Source organism: Heptranchias perlo, chromosome 4 (assembly GCF_035084215.1).
Source record: "Heptranchias perlo isolate sHepPer1 chromosome 4, sHepPer1.hap1, whole genome shotgun sequence".
Lineage (NCBI taxonomy): Eukaryota > Metazoa > Chordata > Chondrichthyes > Hexanchiformes > Hexanchidae > Heptranchias > Heptranchias perlo.
In genome coordinates, this window is record NC_090328.1 from 44451531 (window position 1) to 44478934 (window position 27404).

The 27404-nt window shown below is 38.8% G+C and overlaps 1 protein-coding gene across 6 annotated transcripts in view; it reads right to left on the reverse strand.

Moving 5' to 3' along the window:
- arb2a (ARB2 cotranscriptional regulator A) overlaps window positions 1–27404 on the reverse strand; it is a 469833-nt gene that overhangs the window by 180736 nt on the left and 261693 nt on the right. For all 6 annotated transcript variants that reach the window (XM_067982839.1, XM_067982841.1, XM_067982838.1 and 3 more), the window contains exon 9: window positions 5522–5638. In XM_067982839.1, the coding sequence (XP_067838940.1) occupies window positions 5522–5638 (117 nt within the window). The remainder of the gene's footprint in view (window positions 1–5521; window positions 5639–27404) is intronic.

A 27404-nucleotide genomic window follows, 5' to 3' on the forward strand; every position in this document is an offset into this window, starting at 1 on the left:
AAGGAGTTGAGCTTGGTGCGGGACGGGAGGGAGAAGTTATAAAGTTGTAAATGGTCAGGACAAGGATATGGGAGATGGATGGAGGAAATACAGGGCAAAAGGGGAGGAAAAGGGGGAGGGAGCAGCTTTTGCAGTCAAGAAGGTGGTCTTGATCTTTAGGATGAAGAAATCTATGAGCTCCCCACATTTGGTGTTTGAGATGGGAGAGGAGAGGAAGGGGGTTAGAGGAAGCTGTTTGTTTCTGAGAAGAGAAGCTCATGGTTGCCTCCATGATAATCCCAGAGTAATGGGAAGTTTTGAATGAGGAAGGATAGGCACAATATTGCTTTAGATGATTGGGCCAGATCTGACAGTAAACAACCAGGTCAACCGTATAATGGGTGTGCTCTAATCTTCAGCCTTCAGAGAGCACCCTGAGAATGGCTGACCAGCAGACAAGAGGAGTAAGACCAGGGTAGGCAGGGAGATGGGCAGAACCAGTGGAGAGGCCAACACCAGTGAAAATAAGAAAAAGTTGCCAAAAAAGCCTCCAGATGCAGCCAAGAAGAGCTGACTGGCAAAGCAAGGGAAAAACCAGTGGAGAGCATAGGTAACCCATCAGAGATGCCAATACCTGTCAAGATAAGGAAAAGGCACAAAGTCACCAGGCATATGAAGCCTATAGTGACGAAGGTGAAGAAAGGAAACTGGCGGCAGGTGCCACCAAGAACGTGTCGCATTACGGCAATCAGGAGGGAATGAGGCAGAAATTAATATTCTTTGTATATTGGGAGGATTTAAAACAAAAAAAAAATTAAATTATGTTTTTATTTGTGGAGGTTCAAAAAATAACATTACTATCCGGTTGCTGCTTTAAGAAAATCAAGATGGTGGCAAAGTTCTGAAAGTTCAAAATGTATTCCACAGTGCCATCTGGTGGCCAGATTGCATAATCAGCACATGATAGGTTTATATGGGCAGTTTTCATTATAAATGTAAACACAGGACTTTATAATAGAGAAAAAAATAACTGAAAAGTGTGACAAAGAATATGACAAGAAGAAGTAACATTTTGTAGACAGGAAGTGCACACATACATAAGACTTTTAATAAAATATATCACACACATTTTAAAGAGCCAATTTCTCGAGTTCATGTTGCTGGTTGGGAGCCTCACCCGTGGCACTGTACAAATTGTAGGCGTGCATCATTTCCTGATATGTGCAGCTGAGCTTACCAAATTACCCCAATATAATGCACCAATGGCCATAACAATAACATTATGTCCAACATTTTTAGATCTGTGACTCACATTGTCTGTTCTGCAATTTATGACAAAAGTGGAGTATGCATCATTTCTAAATAACTAAATAAAATAAATCTTAGGCTGAGTATGGGCTGAATGTCTTCAGACAATGCAAATCTGTAGGCTGTTGGAAAGAAAATGTGCTTCCCGGTAGATTCATTTCTTGTTCTGTTAATGCACCATACACAGAAATAACTTCCTTTACCAGTTTGGAGAGTGCTGATAAAAGGAGAATGTAAAGGTAGTTGTATCTTGTATGTAAGATGCTTTGCTAACAGGATGGCCTTGCTTTTGAAGTGTAGTCAATGTTGTTATGTAGGCTAACGCAACAGCCAATTTGCACAAAGCATGGTTCCAGAACGGCAGTAGGATAAATGATTTGTTTTTGGTGTTGAGGGATCAATGTTGGCTAGGACATCAAGAGAATTCCCCTGCTGTTCTTTGAATAGCGCCTGTGATCTTTTATGTCCACCTGACAGAAAGACAGGCTTCGGTTTAATGGTTCAGCCAAAAGATGGCACCTCTGACAATACAGCATTCCTTCAGTAGTGCAAACTAGTGTCAGCCTGGATTAAGTGCTCAAGTTGTGAAGTGGGTCTTAAACCTTTTGAGTCAGAAGTAACAGCGCTATCAGCTGAACCACGCTGCCCTTTTCTTGAACTAGTTTCAAAGTCATAAGATAATTGAGGATAAGGAACAGCATTTGGCTCATCTTAATTCATCCATCCAGAAAGACCCTACGGTCTCCCCATTGCAGCATCCAATTGTTTCTTAAATATTTCCAAGGTTTTCTTTCACTACTCTACCTGGAAGTCCATTCCATGTGTTGATCATTCTTTGCATGAAGAAGAATTTTATGATATCAGTTCTAAATTTACCTTTTACTAGTTTGAACCCATGTTCCCTTGTCCTACTCTCATAATTTAATTTAAAGTAACATCCTCATTTTCCTTTTCCATTGCCTTAACTATCTTTTACGCCTCCGAAGGAACACCTCTCAGATGTTTCCTTTCCAGGGTAAAAAGCCCAAGTTTCTCCAGTCTTTCCTCAGAATTTAGACAAAGTCGCTTAAGAATTTGTTCACCTCAGAAGTGAACATCATCTCTTTATCCAAGGTGATGGTATGAAAGATAGTACATAAGGTGCACAATGAAACTGATTGCATTAAGATATCCAAAGCCAAATTTCAGATGCAAAGATGAGAAGAATGGGTACTTCAAACTTTAAGATCCCAATATCAATTAGGATTCATCCAAAATGCTGTAACAAGCATAGCTTACATAACCCCTTGCTTGTAATGCAGTGATGACTTTGACCTTGGAAAAAGTACGCTATTCATCTGCTTTAATGTTTATCTATTTTGTTTTTTTTAACTAAAACAAATCACAATAGGTAATTTAAACAATCTTCCTGGATCCAAAGTACTGATGTCTGGACCATTCTGTTAGGAAACTGGCTAAAAAAAGGAAACAAATGAACACCTGGAGGTACAAACTCATTTGTAAGTGGGAGTGAGCAGATGGGTGCACATCTGCATGAACAGATATGAAACCACAGGCAATGATGTTGTTATTACCGTAACACAGACACATAGAATAGGAAAATCAAAGCAACAGTATGTTACTAGTTACAAGTCTGTTGGTAAGTAAACCACTTCTGCAAGTCAGATTGGGATATTTACAATGGTGTATGAGTCTTGAATCATAATTCTAAATAGGAAGGCTATTGTGGCCTTTGGGAGGGTGTAGCATAGGTTAACCAGGATCATACCCAGACTTGGGAAATAATGTTATGATGAAAGGTTAATGAGATTCCTTTTGTAGGAAATAGGCATTTCAAAATTATGAAGCAGAGTGGCAAAATTAATCCAGGTAAACTTTTCATACGTAAAAGTGTTCAAAAGCAAAGAAACACAATATAACTATTTTTCTATGTTAAGGTCACTATATATATGCAAATTGCTATTGTTGAACTGACATAAGGTATGTTATTAGAGTCAACATGAGAAGCAAATACAAAGGCAGAAAATACAAAGGGAGCATAACATCACCACCCCTCAAAATAACTTTTCCCACTCCAGGCCTTTTTGTAAGATTTTAATGTTTTAGCTGACAACTGCAGCCAACCCAAAGTGGAGTATCCATTTCCACAATGACATCACAAGAACTTATGAACTCCAATAATAGAACAGATCCTAACGCTTAATCGTCATAGGAACCATCAACTTTAGTCTTATTCTGTAAATATGAAATAGTTTAATAATATTTAGATTGTTCAACTTTAAAATATTTTTCTATTTTTAACATATTTAAACAGTAAAAGGTGGATAATGAAAACAATGCTATATTGCCAACAGTACAATAAACCTGGGTTTATTGTGTTCATAAAACTCACAGTGATGCTTAGAAACTATAGGACTTTCCCACTCTTTAAAGAAACCCAGTAATGGAATATTCTCTGTATATTTTAGGTGCCAATTGTGAATTATGAGGGCTGTTTTATGCTGTGGACTTATGTCAACTGGGAACTGGATTGAGACCGTTCAAGTGTACTTTGTTTGGAACCCTTAAAGGCCATTAGAGAGAATAGACTTTTATTCCATCTGTCTGGGCTAGATTTGAGCCCAGGTCCCAGAGGTAAAATTAGTGTTCCAAGTAACCACACTATCCAATCCACTGCTAATACATCAACATGTAAAATCCCTTACAAATCCTCTGCAATATAAACACTGGTGTGAACTAGTGTTTTTATTACCATCTGACGTAGCTTTAGTTTTGTTCTTTCACTAGCATAAAACCCTATGTTGGTATGATCAAGTTAAACAACTTTAGTTCACACTGCACACTAACATCCTCCTTTCTGTGCAAATGATAACATTTTTATATTTGACTAGAATTCTGTAAATGGCGCAGGTATATATATCACTAAAAATCTTCTGTGTGTGCAGTCTTCCTGTCATCACAATTTTTAGTCACGTTTTACATCGAAATTGCTTTGTAAGCATTTAGAATGAAAATCATATATGTAAACAGTTGCTTGTAATTATATAGTTGCGCGCTCTGGCCAGCAGGTGGTGTTGTGGACCGACCTGCTGAAGTCTCTCTCTCAACTTGTCACCATCTTGTATATGAAAAAACTTACATTCATCAATTAACTGTGCACGACACCATGAGGAATTTACTGGTACCATTAATAAGGAGTTTTAAATGTTCTTGAATTATGGATAAAAACAGGTAATTCTGCTCATATTAGTATGTAAGCTTGCAATTTTTTAAAAAAGGAATTCTGTTTATGGTGATGTACGGATCCAAAAGAAAATAATAAACATTTTTGGGAAACCACTTCCTCTGACCTCCTGGCTCCCTAAAAAACATTAAAATGGGAAAACGGTGCAAAACTCTACAGGACCTTCTGTTCCCTTTGCAACAGCATTTAACTCTCTTTTTGCCCTTGCACATGCATATACTGCAGTTTCTAATCCTCTCCTCCTTCATTTCTCTTTCTACCAAATACTTCTTTTCATGAATAATGTCCCTGTAAGAGATTTAAAGAATAAAAGAAGTTTGAACTCTGTAATTTCTTTCACTTTATAACATTCTCTTCAAATGAAATTGTCAGCATTAGTACTTGGCTTGCAGACCTGAGATTCTAGTATTCAAACAGTGATCAGTTTGAAATATAAGGTTAGAAATTACTATAGCGACACTAGTGGATGAATACTTTTCACCGTTTAACATTCTTTTGTCTACTATTTTCGCAGAAGTAATAACTTGTTTACAATAAAGTAGCGGAGAAATGATATACAAGCATGCTAAGCATTAGGGACATAAGTACAGGAGTAGGCCATTCAGTTCCTCGACCCTGCTCCGCCATTCAATTAGACCATGGCTGATCTGTACCTCAACTCTATTTACCCACCTTAGCTCCATATCCCTTGATAGCCAACAGTAATTTCTAATGTGCAGAAATTGGTGATGGACTTCCAGCTCCACTGTGATTGCAGGCCATTCATCATGTCCATGAAACTGTCCAAATATATTTTTATGGTAAAGCTGGAGTGGACTGTACTACATTACAATGGTTTTTGACATCTTTGACATTACAACCTGATTACTGTAGGGTATTTCTTGACCTTTAACACGATCATAGCAGCTCTAAAGTTTGCCTCTCCACTTATTTCTGAATCAAAAGTCTTTGCTTGTGAAACTGGTCAAGTCTTAGTTGGAAGAATCTTACCTCCTGCATCCAATCCAGTATAGATTTTCCAGCTTCTTGGTGCCACACATTATGGACAGAATCTGTCAGTGCTACAGAAATCACTTTGTTCTTCACTTCTGCTTCCCGCTGAATCATCTATAATAAAGAAAACACATTAAATGAGATCAAGTGCAATTTGCAATAATTTCGCACTTTTAATGAAGGCTGAGTAGCTATAAGGCTAAGAAAATCTCTTTCAATACAAATGAAACACTACTAATGAATGGCAAACAATTGTCCAAGGAAATGCCCAATAAACAGCGATAATAATTAAAGAAGAATATTAATTGTGAAATATAACCTCATTGGAATGCTCTCAAATGTCATGCTATTTTGATTATAATATGGTATTTTAATGCTTATCATTGTTAGTTTAAGCTCTGTTGTGCATGTTATGGAGCTTGGATACTAAGATCTAACCTTCCAACTTACATTATTGTGAACTCAAAACGGCTCTTTAAAGAATGGCTTCACATGGATAAAGATACTGGTTAATAAGATTCACCCTTTCAACTCAGAAAACTATACTTCAAAGAATTTTAGCATTCCTGGGTTATAACACGCTCCTTGTTATAACATGGGCTTTGGATGGTATCCAAACACCAGTCTCAGAATAATGGGTAGGCCGTTTAGGACTGAGATGAGGAGAATTTTCTTCACTCAGAGGATGGTGAATCTTTGGAATTCTCTATCCCAGAGGGCTGTGAAGGCTCATTCATTGAGTACATTCAAAACAGAGATCGATAGATTTCTAGATATTAAAGGTATCAAGGGATATGGGGATGCTGCAGGAAAATGGCTTTGAGGTAGAAGATCAGCCATGATCTTGTTGAATGGTGGAGCAGGCTCGAGGGGCCGGATGGCCTACTCCTGCTCCTATTTCTTATGTTCTTATATACCAAAAGTATACTGCTTTGTATTTTGCATTTTTACTAGATGCAGTTCCATCTACGAACACCTGAATAGAATTGTTTTGATGGTTTGGTTTGACATTCAATATTCAACATATCAATGAGAATATCACAAAACAAGATTACTTCTGACAATTTTTATTTGTTTTAAACTTTTTTGCTCAGGTATTGTTTCTAACCAATCTATTGAGATTATTATTTATGATGAACTCAATAAGGGAAAAATAGACAGTGTGGTTACTATAACTTCTTAAATGCCTAAAGATGACAGTCTATTTCAATATGATAATATCCCCATTCAATTACACGAAACACTTCGGCAGACCATTGGGGGAGCTAACTCCAGGCATTTCTAGATATCTTTATTTATTTCACCAAACAGAGGAGACCCTAATTGGCATCTGGACATTAAATGCTGGGACTAGACATTTAAGGACTGTGTTAGCATGAAAATTGTGCCATACATCACCAGGTTTGATCTGATCTTTGTGTACTGATTAAAATCTCTAGCCATTTGTTCCTTTTAAAAATTATTTTCTCTCCTCTTGTCCTCTAAATGCGTTGACTCTTTCTTAGCATACAGTTCAATGATTCCAGGCACCCACTAGTACTTTGTCTGAGTGGACATCATTCACATGTGAGCCTAGACAGTTGACATCATTCATGCGTAAGCCTAGCATGGAGCCCCGCCTGCCAGGAGCACATATCAGGAATTTGGGTGCTTGGTCCAATATTTTCTACCGGAAAATTACCCATTGAATATCAGTAAGTTATTTGACCACTGGAAAGTGAATAGCCGGGGAAAGGTCTGGGGAAGTTTTATCCAGTCTTCACATGATGTCCACATAGGTGCTTGTTTCAACAGTGGTTTCTGGACAGTAGTGAGTGATCAGTAGTGTGAACCATAGCTTATTTTCGCCTCCCTAAATCAGGTACAATGAAGCTAATTGTAGCATCCCTACTACCATTCTGGCTGAGATCAGCTAACTCAGCCAGCACAGAGAGGGATTGAACCTGGTAACTTCATGATCTGTATGGCTCAGTTACTCAACAGATAAACTCGCTTGGCTTTCTGCGAGCTAGCTCTAGCTGTTTCTGCATAGTTTTATTTTACTAAATATCTTTTTTTTTATTCGTTCACGGGATGTGGGCGTCGCTGGCGAGGCCAGCATTTATTGCCCATCCCTAATTGCCCTCGAGAAGGTGGTGGTGAGCCGCCTTCTTGAACCGCTGCAGTCCGTGTGGTGACGGTTCTCCCACAGTGCTGTTAGGAAGGGAGTTCCAGGATTTTGACCCAGCGACAATGAAGGAACGGCGATATATTTCCAAGTCGGGATGGTGTGTGACTTGGAGGGGAACGTGCAGGTGGTGTTGTTCCCATGCGCCTGCTGCTCTTGTCCTTCTAGGTGGTAGAGGTCGCGGGTTTGGGAGGTGCTGTCGAAGAAGCCTTGGCGAGTTGCTGCAGTGCATCCTGTGGATGGTGCACACTGCAGCCACAGTGCGCCGGTGGTGAAGGGAGTGAATGTTTAGGGTGGTGGATGGGGTGCCAATCAAGCGGGCTGCTTTATCTTGGATGGTGTCGAGCTTCCTGAGTGTTGTTGGAGCTGCACTCATCCAGGCAAGTGGAGAGTATTCCATCACACTCCTGACTTGTGCCTTGTAGATGGTGGAAAGGCTTTGGGGAGTCAGGAGGTGAGTCACTCGCCGCAGAATACCCAGCCTCTGACCTGCTCTCGTAGCCACAGTATTTATATGGCTGGTCCAGTTAAGTTTCTGGTCAATGGTGACCCCCAGGATGTTGATGGTGGGGGATTCGGCGATGGTAATGCCGTTGAATGTCAAGGGGAGCCCCATCGGAATATCAATCCCCGTTCCAGACATTTAAGAAAGGTGATCTGAGGTACTCATCATTAGACCATCCATTTTCTTGTAATGACAACTATAACCAGGAGACAAAAAAACAAGAAATGCATTGGGAAACTGTTTTTTCACTAACAGCAAAATAGCGAATAGTAGAGCTTCCCCTGTGCATTGTTCTTAGAAAACTGTCTCACATAAGCTACAATTTTTGACATGCATGTAAAAGAAAAATAATCATAAATGAAAAGCATCTCTCTAAAGTGGAAAAGACTAAAGTACAAGGACACTTTAAGGGTAATTCTGTATTCCTGAACTCCCAGCAGGAAAGCTCAGAGATAAGGCTACAACATTTTTAGCTCTGATTCTCTGACTTATGCTTCCTACAAGCATGGCTCCCCATTGGGCGTGTGATCATGAATTAGTCCAATTAAATATAACCTGCCATGAATTTTAACAACCTTTTTAAAGGTAAGTGTGATATACTGGGAGAAACAGAATATTGTACAAATATTAAACCTTGTCTCTTTAGGGTGATTTAATTTTTAGCACTAGTAGATATATGTGTCAGCTTGGCTCAACTGGTTCACCATTGAGGCAAGCTGAAACTATATTTCACAATACCAAATAATAACATAAAAAGGCAATACTACAAAAAGATCACTGCCAAGAAACCAACCAATGTTAAGGTGATTTATGTTGTTATTGAACAAAACTCCTAAATATTTCTGTGCCAGACTATTTGGTGTTGATTTCGAAGTGACTGCTTCTATCAGATGGGAGGTGGGTGGAGGAAGCCCGCCATCTACCCATGCAAGTGGTCGGAGGCCCAAATCATATTCATTACCAGGCCTCACTTGAATTCCGTTGGCCAGTGGCTCACGTATTTGGAGCAGCTCGCTGATCAGAGGGGACGGGAAATCAAGTGGCTCCACTGTGGAGCCCAGCAAGTCCAGGTAAGTAAAAAGGGAGGAAGGCGATCTGGGGGGAGCAGTGCAGAGGGTCGGGCATAGGGGAGGTCATTTTTTGTGAGGCCAACAGGAGCATTAATGACCCTCCTGGCTCCACAATAAATGTTTAAAAAGCATTTTTTTACCTTTTATCGGATTGGCCTGCAACAGTCCTTTGGTACTTTAAAATTGCATCAGGGTACTATTAACGTCACAGGACCCCAATTTGCCTGACCTAATGAGGCTCCCACCTATTTGCAGTAGGTGCCCGGGCTGCCAATTTCAAGGCTGCCACCAAAATGATGGTGTCCTGATGATGGTGATGGTGACCTGGATGTCAACTGCGCCACCATTTTCATCGTGCTACCGTCCCATACCCAGAGGCGGTGGGGAGATGAGAATGGGCCTGTTTGTGGTTTTTTTTTTGGCATTGCACAGCTCAATCGGCAGCAGAATTCAGGTCTACATGCAATTATGTGAATAAGTGTTACGATATGCCTTTGAAGCCTGAAAAAAAACCTGTTTCTATGAGCAGATATCCATAATGCTGTGAAGCTGTAAAAGCACAAGCCAACACTGAATTCAGTGACAAGCACGCACGTGTAGTGCTCCATTCACCAGTCGGTTAACTTATCATGTTAGCAAAGAGCTATCCATGAGTGTTGCCTCTTTGCTAACATTAAATACATTCAAATTAAAATTCTAAAAATCTCTCAAAGCATCTGTGTACTTTTTAAATGGGGCTTTGCATTGGACTGAACTATATTACAACTGATATAAGGCTCAAGAATGTGGAACTACCTGCTAGAGGTTGATTCATGCCGGATTAGGCTGGGTGGCTCATTTTCGGCTGGCGCGGACACAATGGGCCGAATGGCCTCCTTCTGTGCCGTAAATTTTCTATTATTTTATGATTCAGAATATTGTCCTATCCCTTTATCTCAAACTCGTTTATGTTGACATCCCACTTATTTTGACAAAAAAGAAGTCCTAGTCCCTTCTCTGCACATTAATACCAAATACTGTTTATGTCAATGTCAACATAAACTCTTTTTTTATGTCCCTAACAGCATTAAAGGCCTTCATTTTAAAGGCACTTATGTCAACAGACCCCCTATCTTCACATTGCAGTGAGCGTAAATCTGCTGAAACAGGAAGGAGGAGAAACACGAAGAGCGTCACTGCGCATGCATTATTGTCGCTTTGTCTTTTGGGGTTGTAGTCTTTTCACCTTCGATCATCCTTTGAGAAGAGGTGGTTGATGCCATCTGCCTACAACTCCCAGGATTCTGTGGGGCTCTGGCTACATTTGAGAATTACAGAGAGCCCACCCTCAGTAGCATAGTTATTTCCTGAGTTGTAAGTGCCTTTTCTCTTATTAAGAACTGTGTTTGCAACAAGAAAGCAAAGCCTGAGTGACTATCTGGACCCATAACACTGAAAAGGAGAGGAGCAGTGGGACAGAAACAGAAATCTGCCGACTTGTCTCACTTATATTGACAAAATTAGAATGGTCCCCAATGTGTTGACATAAACGGGTAGGTGAGTACTAAGGAGTCAGATCGTAAACTGAACACTTGCATCAAAACAATTTTACATTAGCACAAAAGCAACTGTATAATGGCACTGGCATATTGTCATCTCATCTCATATGCAATTCTATCAGAGGGAATAGGTAACACCGGTACTATTATGGCAGAAATGCTGATAAAGTAGAGGAAAACAAGCAAATCAGTCTGACCTACCTGCAAATAGAACAAGATAAAGTGTAACAATCTTTGGGCTGCATTGCCTCCAAAGTTGCTACTGGTATAATAAATCACCTCCTGTAATACCTCTATAATAATTTACACTTGGGTTTATTTTGGTTTGAACTTCACTTTTGTTGGAACTTTTCTGTACCATTTTACTGTGTAAAAGTTGACTACTATCTTGGAGCTTTGCTCAGTCAGGGAGATGCAGTGGTTCAGGCTATGGAGTTTTTCAGTACAATGCTAGTTTCCAGTAGTCAATATCTAAGTACTGATTTTCAATAAAGTAGTCCTCTTAAATGCATTGTATCTTATTTTTAAAGGATGGCTTCTAAAAATGTAGGTCTCAATCTAACAAAGGCTGAATAAATGTATCAAATCGATGTGGTAACTAAAGAGTAGGAATAACTGAACATTTTCAGTCATATAATATTAAATGATTTATTCCATTTAACATAGATTTCTACTACTATTTTTTTCTCAATAAACCCGAAACAATAATTCATGATTATTAATTGCTGAGAGAGAGAGAACATCAACAATCAGAAACTGTAGGTGTCCACAGTGACAGTCACTGCAGTACAAACACTCTTCAAACAGAATAAAACCACGGTGTAAAGTTAAAACAATATAAATTATATATAAGTAACAAATACACTGGAGTGATTGCAACATTATAATCTAATCTGCTTCAGGTGATGGTCATAAACTACAAGAGTCATGCCCTCTTTGTTATCTCCTGAACCCTTGATTAGATTACTGCATTGTAATCACTCCCAAGTCCCCATTATTCTCAATATATATAAGCCATACTGTAAAGATAACATTCACTGGAATTTGACTGCTTAATAGTGTGAAGATAGATAAATTTATATATATATATATATATATACACACACACATGTAAAGTGCTTAACGTTAATTTTCTGTGATAGTCATGAACAACTGATGAACCAGGATATAAATTCCAACTAGAACACATTTACGATGGCTGCAAGAAAAGTATTATTTGATCAAGAAATACAGAACATAGAATGTCCCTCACTTTTCCTCCTATTTTATATGTGTAGCAACTGCACCCCTTAGCATAGAAGTTAAAAGGTAAGGCGTTTGTTGATATTGCCCCACAAAACAAGCAGATAGCTTGAATTATTCTAACAGAGCCAGCTGCATAATACAGCAACAGGATAAGACAACGTTCAGTTTTCCTGTGCTTTGAACCAAAGGTCAGCATTCTCCTTAGTTCTTGCAAAGTTTGTCTAACACATGGAGGGAAAAACCATTCTACATTGATAGCCATTGGGAAATGCAGTGTGTAAATTAAAGATATTAGGGCCACATGTATTTAATAAGGTAGTTTTCTGGTTTACAGGATGGTACGTTATGATTTATTTTTATAGCCAGGATAGGGCAGCCACAACTTCCTCTTCCTATCTTGCATGAAGCCTGAAGCCATGTGTAAAGCACACCAAAAAAGATGTTCCATTAAATAAAGTGTTTGACTGATAAAATAGCAATCAGGAAGTGGAGCTAACTTTCTCCGAAAACATCAATGGTAAATTAGGAAAAGGAAGCTCAACAATTACTGACTGTGCAGTAATGCAGTGACACCTCACTGAAATAAAACTCAAAGATTAAAAAAAACACATTGAAAAAAACATCAGTGAGAAGCAGAGGAGCTCAAAATTAAATGGACCACAATACAACCAAAAATAAAATTCAGTGCATAGATTAATAATACAAAATTATGGAAGACACATGGGATATAAAAGTTTGGACTTACTTTCCATGGCTTACATTTCTCAGGGCCTAATTCTGGACACGTGACAAATCACATGCCCCTCCTCTGTGCAAATAGAGCAGTTTCATTTATTAAATCAAAGGGAGAAAATTCTCTGGGGATGAACATATGAAAATGATGGGCAGAAAAAGACCAGCTGGTCCATCAAGCTTGCGCCAGGGAGGAGGGGAGTACTTGGAAAGGTAAATTTTATAAATGTACGCTCCAGATGCAGGGCCTCACCCAGTGGGAACACATATTAGAAAATCGCTGGCACACTTCCCAGTTTTTTTATCCATTTATGTTAACGGATGGAAAATCATGGGCAGCGCACACATATTTTCCCGATCTGCACTCCCAGTGGGCGAGGCTCCACATCGGGAGAACACATTCGTAAAATTTATCCTTCAATGTAAAAGTCTTTATCTATAAGATAATAAACTGTTTTAAGTATAACCTTCTTGAGAACTGCTATTTCCAATTTTGTCAGTTGAAAGGCACCCTACTGGAAAACTCACCATGTTGGGTCCCCAGCTGGAAGAGGCGTATTTGGATGAGTCCTGATGCTACTGCACTTTTACTTCTGTTTGATTAATGACATTGAGCAAAAACAATCACTTAAGCAGGTCTTTCCCAGCCTGACTGGCAGGTGCATGAAAGTAGATCTGGATGAGAGCTTCACTATGGGGTAGCACTTGGCCTCTGATCAACATCGCCCATTGATAGCATGCCCAAACTATGAAAATCACCACATGGAAAATGATGGGGAAACCCAAACCCTAACATCCTGGTGCACTTGAGCATGTTGATGTGGCACCATTCATCTGTGTGTGTATTCTGAAATCTGCAAAACTCGAAGAGTTAAAAGCCATGAGGATTATATGATAAGAGAATTACATCTGAGACAAAGATCATTCTAGTGCACAGCAGGCAATGGGTTTGACTGAAGATCTCACATTTAGTCTCATAAAGTATAAACCTAAGTGCAATTTGAAGTACAAAATATGCAATTAGCTACATTGTCTTGGCCACATTTGCAGTTAGCCCATCTAACTAACATAAATGTCAATCACATCTAACTATTCATCAAGTCAAACTCTGTGCTTCTGTGCTGGCAAAGCATTTCTCAGATTCTTAAAACATAACAGCCACGATTTTAATGGGAGGGCAAAAAACAGTGCGTGTGAGCCCCAAAGCGGGCAGCGCACCACGAAGTGAGACTGATGTCGAGGCCTGGCCAATTATAATGGCCGAACACCATTTCAATAAGATTGGCGGGCTGGCCAGCCACCCACATGACACAATTTCAGGTTGGAGTCCCGGGCAGTATTTAAAGCCTGAATGCACCTCGTAAAGGGAGGCCGCATTCACTGAAGGTGAAAATCGCTACAGGGAAGCTGCAGAAGTTTCAGGATGGCTGGCAAGTGAGGGATTGTGGCCCCCAGGTTTTTTGACATCTCCCTGGAGGTACTGCTGTCAGCCATAAGGGATATCCTACTCCCCAAAAATGGGAAGAAGAAGCCCAGCACTCTCTCCAAGAAAGTATGGCTGGAGGTGGCGCAACAAGTGAAAAGGAGCAGCATCATCTAGAGGACCTGGATCCAGTGCTGGAAATGATTCAACGACCTCACTAGGTCAGAAAAGGTGAGTACAGTTCACCCTTTACCCAGCTCTTGCAGTGCACTTGCTCAGTCCCCTCCTCCCTCCACCCTCCTCCACCATTTACACCAATGCAATTGTGCTATATTGAGTAGACTATATTGAGTAGACTTTGTCATCTGCTTGCTTATGTCACTCACTGATAATTACAGGCCATGTGCTGACCTCACTATTCCCCTGTTGAAGCAGACTGTTTCTAGTAGTTGAGGGGTCAAGATAGAGAAGCCATAGATACAAGATTAAATATAAGAGATTTAAAACAGAGGGCAGGAGAAACTTCTTCACAAAGAGAGTTCTGAAGCTGTGAAATTCACTTTAAGGGCTAGTGGTTGAGGCAGAAACTATGTAAACATTCAAGATTAGATTGGATTGGTGGATGAAGGAAAAGGGGTTGAAGGGATTACGGGAACAGAGTGGGTAAACGTAATTGGAACTATTTGCTCGCATGGAAAGTAAATGCCACCACGGACTAGTTGGGCAGAATGGCCTGTTTTGTGTACGTGATTGACAATTATTTTCACAGATATATGTTGGCTCTTCAGCCAATGACATTTCAGTCTAAGGGTATAATAGAGCAGAGCTGGTCAATCTTTTTAATTTAAGGATACACATGATGCAATGATCTAATTTAAAATTACTGTTTTAGGTTTTGGGAGCATAGTAACTATGTTAATATTGAATAGTGCTTTTCAAATTGGCTTCATGGTATTACTCCACAACCTGGTGAGCTTTATCTGTCTGAAGCATTCACAAAAAAATACCAAAAGAAACAAACTTTTTTTTGTGTGTTAGCCTCTTTTGTTAATACCAGACCCTCAGGGAGAAATCCTTATGAAGATTTTATCAGTCACCATTGTACACTGTGGCCTTCACATTAACACTGCTTCCTTCTTGCTTAAGATAATGACCAATTGCCCCTGCATAGTGCTGTGATGTCTGTGATATTCCTTGCCATACCTATACCCAGCAAATGGCTTGGAAATTAATGCACGCAGATCAGTATTTGAAATTAACTTTTTATAGCCAAAGGCAATATCCTGCCAGGAAGAGAAAAATCCATTACAACAGCACTAGGATCTGATTACTCATGGATGATTTGTACCAGCAAAATAATATTAACAATTATTACATACTAAATACAGCAAATTCCACAGCTGTACAGATGAATCAATGCATTATCTATACTGATTGATAAGGATACTGAGCACATTCAATACCAAATGAATTGCCAATTTCTTAAAACAGCTTTATTGAGGGAATCACCATTTGTAAATCTTTTAAACATGGAATTCCAACATAAATACCTTTTTGGAAAGGGGGTTTCACCATAATTACCCTTTTTTCAAAATTAAACAGGTAAAGGAATTAGAAATAACATTCTTTTATTTTTGACATTGGTTTTGGCTTTGATGATTACTGATTTGATAATAAGTGTTCTGTTTAAACTTAACTGTGTATTGCTTTCAAAGAGTCTGTTCACCATCCTTTACTGCTAAGTTACAAAACATAAAACAAGAAATGTGCACACTGCTAATCAATCAAATAATCCTGAATCAATGTTTTATAGAATTGGTAAAAAATATAATCATGCAACTCCTGATTTTCTTCAAAAGACCTAATATATAGACAATGGGAAAAGGTTAAAGGTCTGACATCTACTTAGCCACCCTTCATGGAGAATCTTTGGAACTAATAGGAAATCTGCAAAATATTTTCCAGAATAACTGACCAGATGACTAAAATTTGTAATTTGCACATTTCTTTTTTCTAAATGTTGCAATTCTTATCTGAATCGTTCATAGTCTAATAGTGTTACCTTTAGGCAGCAAAACTTCAGGCTTTAAGGTCTTACACTACAGTATTACTCTACATTTTGTACCCAGCATGTCCAGCAGATTCATTAGAAATGTTTGTTTAGTGGATTGAGTGATGAGGCACCAAAGAAATCTCAGGGCCTTTGAATAGTTTCTCAGTTTAACTAAATGTCATAACAGAAAACTCCTGGCATTGCTCGCATTTTTCATTTAAAATTTGCTTCCAATTTAATGCTTATATGTCATAATAAAGCCAACAAAAAAACACTCAGCTCCACTGGTGTTCTGGGATCTTTCCACCTCATGCAGTGCCCGTGCACTATTGGTGTAGTGGCAGTTGAACCAGTAGTTAGCGTGAGAGGAAACTAAATTACCCATGACTAGCTTTTATTCCTCTATATCACCACACTGCTGTTTTCCATTTCTTTGCAGTCTGTAAAACATTTAGTTGTCTACTGTGTAAATAAAATAAATATATGCAGTCCAATGTGTGTGTGTGCGCGCGTGCGTGTGTATGTGCGTGTGTGTGTGCACATGTGCACACCAAGTTAGGGATTACAGTAGCAATAGGAATTAATTAGTAGGTTCAGTGTTAAAAATAATATCATGTAGCCTTAATTAAAACAATAGTAATAGATAAAGGATGATGAAACTACCTAAGTCATTGTAAAGGAAGCTATTACATTCTAGATTCCAGGTCTTTTTTTTTATTCGTTCATGGGTTGTGGGCGTCGCTGGCAAGGCCAGCATTTATTGCCCATCCCTAATTGCCCTTAAGAAGGTGGTGGTGAGCCGCCTTCTTGAACCGCTGCAGTCCGTGTGGTGAAGGTCTCCCACAGTGCTGTTAGGTAGGGAGTTCCAGGGTTTTGATCCAGCGACGATGAAGGAACGGCGATTATATTTCCAAGTCGGGATGGTGTGTGACTTGGAGGGGAACGTGCAGGTGGTGTTGTTCCCATGTGCCTGCTGCCCTTGTCCTTCTAGGTGGTAGAGGTCGCGGGTTTGGGAGGTGCTGTCGAAGAAGCCTTGGCGAGTTGCTGCAGTGCATCCTGTGGATGGTATACACTGCAGCCACAGTGCGCCGGTGGTGAAGGGAGTGAATCTATTACATTCTGATTGGCTATGAGAGTGCCATAAAACACTGGCATATCTACTCAGAATATTTGTTTGAATCAGTCAATTCAAATTCCTGTCATTCCTCTATCAGCCTTTTCTTGTATTTTTCATGTCCTTGTTTCCTCCATAATTTTTCTCGTTAGATGCAAACAATATTCTCTTTTCATAAAAGATGACAAACTTGTGATGTAATGTTAACAATGAGTTCCCAAGTGTCAGGGTTTTTATTATGCCAATAACTTATACCACTTGGCTTGCCTTTTGCCTAAACAATCCCTACTATAGTAAAAACTCTGGTACATATACCCCTGAATCATTAATTAGTCCCTTAGTTCACCCTGGTAATTAGGATTATGTATCCTATGCATATATAACTGTCTTTCACTGGTCAAGAGTTTTATTCTTTATAAAGAAACAAATACCGCTGTTATACATTTTAACAGCAGCAAAATGGCACCAGTATCACACATGACAATAATATTACCTCATTCATAGCCGCATATTATACCAGATAGCACTCCAGTTTCCTCTAAAACTTAGAGCACCACTGAGCGTGCAGTGGCACCAATGCCTGCACAATCAGCGGTCCTCAAGTTTTGGGTGGAACTAGTGACCCAGTTTGTGAACCCTATTTGAAGCAGCTACAACAAACATTCAACCAAGTTACCAGCTCTACCTTGGGGTGGTGGGGGCCAAGCAAAAAAGGCCAGACTCATATTGTGTTAGCTGCTATAGTGGCACAATATGAATGCACAGTCAGGGCTTTGATTTTGAAGATCTGAAAAGGCATCAGGAACAGATTCTATGTAACTGGTGCACCTTAGCATTACACAACCAGATTGGTGGTGATTTATGCTCATACCAGCTTCAATTAGGGATTCAGAAGCAGATAACAAGCCTCCATTTTGAGCCTGAGAAAGTAAATGCCACAATACAGGACAGGACAGCAATATTATAAAGTATAAGAGAGGTGAGCTAAATGAGGAAATTGTGATTAGCTTAGATTTTAAAAGCCTGAAGAGTGAAGGAAGAAAGGAAGACTGAGAGAGGCAAATAATTTCACAGTTTTGAGGATGTGTGAAAGAATACTTAAATAGGAGACTATGAGGATGTAGAGAGGAGGAAGAACACATCGAATGGCATATTTGGAGCAAAGAAGAAACAAGAGCGGAAACTTCAGGGAGGCACTGACCATTATCTATGAACCACTTGAGAATGGTCTTCATAGGCATGTAAAACCACCATGACTGAAGGCATAAGGACAGAATTATTTCAGGTTAAAATAACAGGAAATCACTATTAGAGACAATGCTAGAAGTAGATTTTATAACTTTCTTGAATCTCCAAACATATTTTTGGGGAATTTTATAATAAATGATTTCTCTGTCTTTGCAGATCATGTTTAAAGTCATTAAACAATTTAGCCTAGATTTTCCGATCATTGTTATTTTAACACCCGGTGTAACCTATTTATTTTAAATGGGTTGCCGTTGGCATTAAAATAATACCAATTGGAAAGTATAAATTTTCAGTATTGAGACAGCTAAAGTTTAAACTTTTTTCCTTACTTGTTTCTATCCACTTGTAACTTCATTGGATGATAATGGAAATGGAGTTTTATAAAAGCTCAATGAAATACTGTCTCAGTGATGCACTATGTTGAATACCAATGTGCTGTGCCATTAAGTGTTAGCAGTCCAGATTTGTACCTGTGAATCTTTATATGGTAAATTATCAATTTCAGCCCCGCTGTTAGGGGGAGCTTCTGAGTGCAGCCCAATTGCTTTCCCACAAGAAAGAATGGAAGTAATAAACAAAATAGTGCAGAAGCTGGAAATCTGAAACAAAAACAGAAAGAAATGTTGGACGCACACAACAACATCTGTTTACTTTTCAGGTGTGGACTCTTCTTCATAACTGAAAAATAAGAGCTGAACAGGCATATTAGTGCAATTAAAAAAAGGAGTTGGGGAGACAAACACGGAGAGGAATCTTGAATGGAACGATGTGTAAATAGTGAAGGAAGTGGGAAGCCTGATCCACGTGATTTCCTGGACTGGTTTTGATCGCCTGAGGGGCTCGGAGAAGAATTTTCCAGAGTATTTTTTCCCTTATTGGCCCTGGGTTACTTCTCTGTTTTTTTGCCTCTCCCAGGAGATTACATGGCTGCGGGGTAGGGGGTGTAAGGAAGTGTCTAGTCATGATGATCCAGCCATCATGCTGTGGAGCAGGCTTGATGAACCAGTTGGTCTTTTCCTGCCCATCAATTTTGTATGTTTCATATGTTTAAATACAAAAGATGGGAGTGATGGATAACATGAAAAACCTGGCGGTAAGGTATAAAATTAAAACAGGTTTAAAAATGAAGAAATTCTTTAAAATTCAAATTATTGGTGTAAAATTTGAAGGAGTAAAGTCTGAAGTTACTGGAGTCAGTGTTCGAACCAGTGGGTTGCAGAGTGCTATGGAGAAAGATTTAATGTTGATCTTGAAGTTTGCATTGAGCTTCAATGCAACAGAGTGGAAATGGGAGGGGGAGTGAAAGTGGTGAGCCAGAGGTAGCTTGGGGTCACACATGCAGAAAGAACGGAGATGTTCATTAAAGTGAACAGTTAATTTGCGTATGGTTTTCCAAACGTAGAGGAAACCATGCCTTGAGCTGTGATTGCAGTATTTTGCACCCATTTTCTTGCATTTCCCCTGGTCTTCCACTTCCTTAGCTATTTCTTTAATGCCTTAATGTTTCTGTCCATTATTTGACTGAGATAATTTTTCTAATTGCATTAATATGCCTGTACGTCCCTTATTTTTTAGTTCTAAAGTAGGGACAGCACCTAAAAAATAAATTTATCTGTTCTCTGCAGAAAAAGAAAGGAAGGCTGGGAGTGAGAGTCAGCCTTGGACCATTCAGATGTGCTTCTCAGCATCTGGCTGAATCGTGGCAATGAAAGATGCTTGGGAGCATGTTGCACGATCTGGCTTCTCAAGTAGGGATTGCAATGGGAAACCAAAGAAAAGTAAAGGTAAAAAATATAAATAGATTAAGAAGCTCAATATGTACAGATTTTGATCTATTGTTTACAAATGGTTTACGTAATATGAGGTTAATTTAAAATTAGATTGAACACTGTGGTGAGTTTTAAAACCTAAGTATGTATGGATGGAAGCACATATCTCAATAGAAAAAAGGCTTCAATTTTATTTCTTCCACTATTAGAACTCTGAAAAAAGTGAAGAATTTTTGGACGAAATTAGCCTATAACAGCTTAAGATCCACGGGTTTATATAGTTTCCATCTAAAAATTCATTGTACCACTTCAACAGTAAGTCATAATTTAATGTTGATATTTAATTTATCATAGCGAAATACTGTTTTGAATATTGCTCTAGTAATGGACACATCATTCAACATGTTTTTTTTTCTTTCCCAGCCTTTCCCTCCACATTCTCCTCCATATACTCTCTTTTTCACCTCAGTTCAAAAGAACCACACCGGCCCCATAGAGCTCTCTGCAAAATAGCTCATCATGTTCTCTGGCTAAAAGCACAGCTGGCAAGGGAGCTGAACCTCATGACAGGCCACACTGAATCTAGTCATCTTTGCCAAGAACGCCTAGAATAATAAAATTGCCAGCCAATGCGATGAAGGGAGCATCATGTTTGCACTTGGGTGACGCAGTGCAAACGGCTCCTTCCATTAGATAAATACTGAATGTTGACATTAGGCCAGAAACAAAATAACAAGCGGTTTAAATAGCACAGGAGTTTCTTAATAGGAATTCTATTATTAATGAGATTGGAGTTAAAGAAATCAGCTGTGGTTTTCCCACATCTTCCCAAAAGATATTCACATCAAGGATAAGCAGTGCCCCCTAGTGTTATCATCTGTAGATGATTAAACATGAAGCAAAAATAGATTGGAGTCTCTCATAACAGGAAAATAGAAAAGAAAAAAAAATCCTGACACGGCCAAGATGTTTTTAATGTTCCAGGCAGCTCAACAATTCCACCTCAGAATAACAGGCCATGCATGAGAGAGGATGTCAGAGTGCGCAGTGGAAATCATTCACTGTAAAGCCATCAAATAAGAGCTGCTGAATGCATAACTAGAAACTGACGTGATTGAATTAGGGCAAAAGCCTAGCATCAACACCTGATTCAAATAGGTAATTAAAAAAGCAGGGAGGCAGAAATTCAACTCACAGCCGCCCTTTTTTTGGGCATAAAATCAGCATTAGATTTCTGAATTTTGTGTTGTGATCTACTGTGCCCGAATTGCATTGGAAGTGCACTGGACACTATATTGGCTCAGGTGACTTTTAGTCGTCCAGGGCACCCACCTGAAACAAAGTGTTTCTCCTGGGCCACTGCTGACGCGCTCGAGGCTCCCCTGGGGTCGCCTCCCCTCACCCACCAGACATGTTGGCTGCCACTGCATGCAAGCTGGCCGATTTCCTGCCCTCCCTGACGGGCAAGCTGCAGAGGGGGGCATACATTTGGCGCATGCAGCTCACTGGCAGCATTTAAGTGAGGCCAAAAGCTGAATTTGGTTCAGCCCTCAGGTAAGCACAGACCGATGTGCGGAGCAGATGCTCTGCTGACCCTGTACCCATTTTGGGTGCAAGTCGAATTTCTCCCCCAGTGATAGAAATTTAGGATAAATTTGTAGTAAGGATAATAGTGGTACATGTTTTCATAATTATGGATATTAGCAAATGAATATTTCCAGCCCAAGTGAGTTATAAATTTCAACTGGACACAATGATCAAAAAGAGCTTTGTAACCTTCTTATTAATCAAGACAAAAATACCATACATAACACACAAGTCAAAGGAACTGGAAACATACAAGAATATCATTTTATTTGAACAGGATGTCATTCAGGTTTTATATGGTCTTCTAGACTTGTCATTTAAATTGCTAGCAAAGTGGATAATTATGTATGATGAATGGCTGCCAAACTGCTGGAACTTGATTCAGAGGAGAAATCCTTAGATGGAAATTCAAGTAGGGTAATCTTCATTTTTGCAATTTTTTAGCTAAAATCTCTTTGCAGATTTTATCCTCAATAGTTTTTAATTGTGAATTAATAATGGCAAATCTTTCCTGAAAGTGGCAGTCACATGATTTTCCTAAGTAACAGCTGATAGGTTCGAACAGTTACATCAATTTCTTTCGTAATTTTTATAATCAATTATGTAGCAGGTTTAACTATACATATTGTAAAATGCAGTTCTATAATGTTTAATAAAATAAAACATTTTTTTGAGTTTATACTTAATGCTGATAATAATGTTGGCTGTGCTGAATTGACAGAATAGCCTGGGAATCAAGGAATTAAACTGGGAAATCGTACGGTGGGAGAGGGTTAAACAGGAGAAGCCAAAGCTTCTCCACATTTACTGCAACTCTCTGCACATCATTTAAAGAAATCTGGTGATGGCTCGCATGGACTTCAATGCCCCAGCAACCAACTGCCGTTTAATCACAACATTACCATAAAATAACTAAAGAGCTCCTCAAACAGCATTTCTTTCTATCAATAATCCCACAAGTATCTTGTACAAATATCTACTGTTCTAGACCACACAGGAGTTACCTAAACAGGAACTCTGGCAAAACTGGAGCTCGACCGTCTGAAGAGAACAACATTAAGGGAGGGGGCCTCGTCAAGGGTTGTAAAGTAGGAAACAGTATGGATTAGATGGATCCGGCCAGTAGAAGCAGAAGTAAACTTGTACCAGTGAAAAGTCAATTTAAAACACATACCGGGTAAAATTCCTTTATTCAAAGAGTGGAAAGTGTTGCGGTGAATCGTGATTTGTTTCACGGGGAGAAGAGTGGAGAAAGTAACTTCTTTGGAAGAGGTAGCTTTGTCCTTCCCAGAAAATGTGGGTGCAGTTACAGGTCTGTCACTGTATAACACTGGGATACAATACTGATGGATACAGGTCTGTCACTGTATAACACTGTGATACAGTACTGATGGATACAGGTCTGTCACTGTATAACCTTGGTATACAGTACTGATGGATACAGGTCTGTCACTGTATTACACTGGGGGGCACCATGTGAAAGTATACCATGAGAAATCTCAAACAACTTCACAGTGGTGTAAACAATTTTTCTACACAGGGAAAATAATCCAACTTTAAAGTCAACATAGCCTGCATATGTTATCATAATGATTATTTATGGTACACTGGGGCAACATCATTTTCTTTCTGGTGATTCCAATCATACTGATTCCAATCTGAAATTTTTGTAGCAGTAAACATTTGTAACATAACGCACTAGACGCATCAGGCCCAATTTTCCTATTCCGTGGAATGTTATATAAAAAGATTCAATTTGCATCCATGTGCTAAATAAATAATTCCAAAGAGTGCCACCATCCGGCAATTTATTATATTTTAATCTGTAAAAACAATTCAGTAGTTTTATGACATTCATTTCCACAGGGATATGTATTTTATTAAAAATCTGCATCTGTGTGAGTGTGTGATAGTGTTGTAGAGTTCATTCAACCAATTAGATCAGAGAATCAGAAATCACCAACCTTTTAACCAATCACCTAATCGACATGCTGAACATCACCTACCAATAGATACCAGCGAGTTTCCCCCAAGATGAGCACTGAGAACCACCATTTGTCCCTCATCCACCCCAGAATACCACAAACAATGCTATGAAAAATCCACTGATGTATATGTGTGTACATATATATATAAAGGCCTGCTTTTGTTTGCCTTACATCCAATTTCAATAGAAAAACAGCTTGGCATCCTATCCGATGATCTAATCAGTTCTGATTATGTCTACTGCACAGCTGCGATACTAATTTCCTTGCATTGCCATTCACAGAAGAATCAGAATTCCAATTGGTCTGACTTGCAGTTTTTGCAAGTGCTATATGTACAAACAATATGAGCATCAACACAAAAGAATGTACATTTAGAGGGAATGTGCGCTAATAGCGTCCTATTGTGTGTCAAATGTATTTTAGCCATTTTGATTATTCCATTTCTTTCTGTCAGATGGATGTTGACTTAAAGTAGGCCCTTATAAAGTTTTACTCTGCAACGATGGCATGGCAACTTTATTATTCCCATGTTAAATTATTTTTCCTCCCTTATTTTCAGTATCCAGTCCTACATCTCATTCCCCAACAGAAAAGGCTCAATGGTGATTTGCGCGCAGGCTTCTCTCAATCCTGTTATGTAACCATCTACTTGGAAGTGCACAGGAGGCCAGTCAAGGCCAACTCACTGTTCGATTTTCTCTTTCTGTGGGAATATTCCCCACCTCTGCTCACTGCTGCCCCCTAATGGCCCCAAACAGAATTTGAAGCTATATGAAGAATTGTAAACATGAACCACATCCTATAATTTACTGAAATTACTTTAATCCCACTGCAAAATAATTTAGAAAAAACATTATTTGTTTGCTTATGTAGGTGTTTGGTGTGGATTCCTACACACTCACAAGTCCTGTTTACTGTTTTAATAGTTCACATCCAAAACCATTTAAACATGGCACAGTGTAAGTCAATAACTATATTAACAACTTATATTTATATAGCACCTCTAGTTTAACAAAACATCCCAAGACACTTCACAGTTAGGAGTCAAAATAGTATTTAGCAGCTACAAAACTGCGAAATTCCATTTCAACTGGTCTTTTCCTTTTGCAGAGCTTTGTGACATATTGGAAAAAATGTTACTGCCGATTTCTCTAATGCGAGCACTGCTTTCTAGCTCATGGATGTACCGTCACACATTTTATAAACCCTTGGGGCCTCAAAGTCATCTGTATAGCATTATTTTTCTTACTGATGGTTGAAACTGCCACAGGAAATAGAGTTTGACCCCAAACCCCTTACATCACCATTAAAACTTTATTACTTTAAATTAATTGTTCACCTTAACGGTTAGTTTCAGATTGTACAGATACTTTAAACAAACAAACATCCCCTTTTGGTTAGTTACAAAGAGTGACAAGGGTGCAAAAGATCTGCTCGTGCATATTTGCATAATCGTACCTCCATTTAAATTTTAACGAAAAACATGCTTGTGTGCAATGCTGCCTCGGGGGTTGAGGGGGTGGGGGTGGGGAGAAGGATAGAAGATGCAGTGCCACATCAGCATTTCAAAATCAGGCCCCGTCCTTTAGGACTCTCCGAAACCGCTATAAATTAACTCAACAATGAATAAAGTATTGAGTAATGCTGATCAATAATATGCAATCCAATAATGGAAACATTTTAGCCAATTCTAACAAATGAATATCATACATAACAACATATAAAATGTCCCAGAAAACTAGTGTAACACAGGAAAAAGTAGCATACAGAGGTTTTTTTCAACAGTGTGGCAATGATAGTTTTTGCTAATACATTTGAATGCAAAGATTCTATTCTGGAGCAAGAGACAGCAGAGTGCTTTAATTAGCCTCTACTGCAGAATAGAAGCTGCGCATTTAACACAGATATATACGTGAGCTTGCAGTCCCTTTAAAGGAGCAATGAGCCTTTGCTTTATTTGTGCCATCGATCCTCCTGAGGATACTTAAAAAAAATTGGGCCTCCTTTTCATAGTTTACCAGCACATTTCTATCCCATCTGGTTCCACCTCCTTCCAGATCAGTTGAAGTGACAGATTAAACAGTGATTTTATCATGTCTGTCACTGCCCATTGCAGGGATAGTGGGGTTAAGGTATGAGGGAGTTGGGAAAGTTATACATAGATTCAGTTTACCCATACTCAAAATGCCAGCCTTGATGAGGTAGCAATATTACTACGTTACGTATTTTTTTAATTCACAGATTGTGGTAGACTTGCAATATTAAATTCTACTCCCTACTGAGACATATATTTAAGAACTTATTCAGATATGGCTTTTGAATTTCAACCAATGTTTTAAGCATTTAAGACTTTAACAGGGATTCATGGACTCAATGTCCAATAAAATTAAGTAATTTTAATAATATTTGGGATAACGTTTAAAATGCTTATCACATTTTCAGTGCTGTGTCTGTAATGTGTTCATTTTTAACATTTAGGTTTTTATTTTGTAAGTCAGGATGTGGTGTAAAGAGAAAAAAAACTAGAAGTGTTAAAAAAGATTTCTACAGCAAGGAAGAACAGGTTGTCTGACTGTATAAATTGTAGACAACATTGTTTTTAGACAAGAACATAAAAATGATTTCCAAGACTACAGTACAAGTGGACAATATAAACTTTCATTATGTAGAACAAAAGTAGGGGTCAATGACATTTTCAGAGTTATCCAGCAAAAGACAATCCTACCCACATGCTGTGTACTATTCTCGGATATCACAGTCAGCAAACTGAAAAGGTTTTTAAAAATGTCCATTTAGATCAGTTCCAACAAAAATCACTGCATAATTAGTTGCTTTATGTCAAGGCATTGGTGCAAAAAGATACTAAAAACTATCAATAATAGTGACATTTCAAATCACTTAGTTTTATGTTTGTGAAAAATTCATGCTGGTCTTTTTTTAATGAGAATATAAATCTGAATCAATCTGAACACAAATAAATGAAGTTGCTCTATTGTAATTTCATTTTTTTCCCTGGTCCTATAACCTTTGGTTCACTGTAACTGCTGAATGTGCTTGCTTCTAAACCCAGGTTACATTTGCTGCTCATGCTATTTAAACATGATTAACTTTCACCTTTTTTAAAAAAACGTGAGAGATATGTCTTCCAAGTAGAAGTACCAAAAATGTTTGTTAGAAAAACACTTTTTTTATTACGATAAGTGCCAGAAGAGTATTGTGTCGGTTTTGATTTGGACGACAACAAAGGGTGGTTTTACAAATTTGAGCTCCTGGCATAGAGTTCACCGAGAGATTGTGCTGACCCCCCCCCCATCCAGTGAAGTCTTTTCAGCAGCAGGTGTGGCATTTCCTTACTTTTGTATGCCATCATCGTGGAGAAGGAGGAGGAGGAGAAACAGGAGAGGATGGAGAAGAAGGAAGTGAGAGAACTTTTAAGGAGGA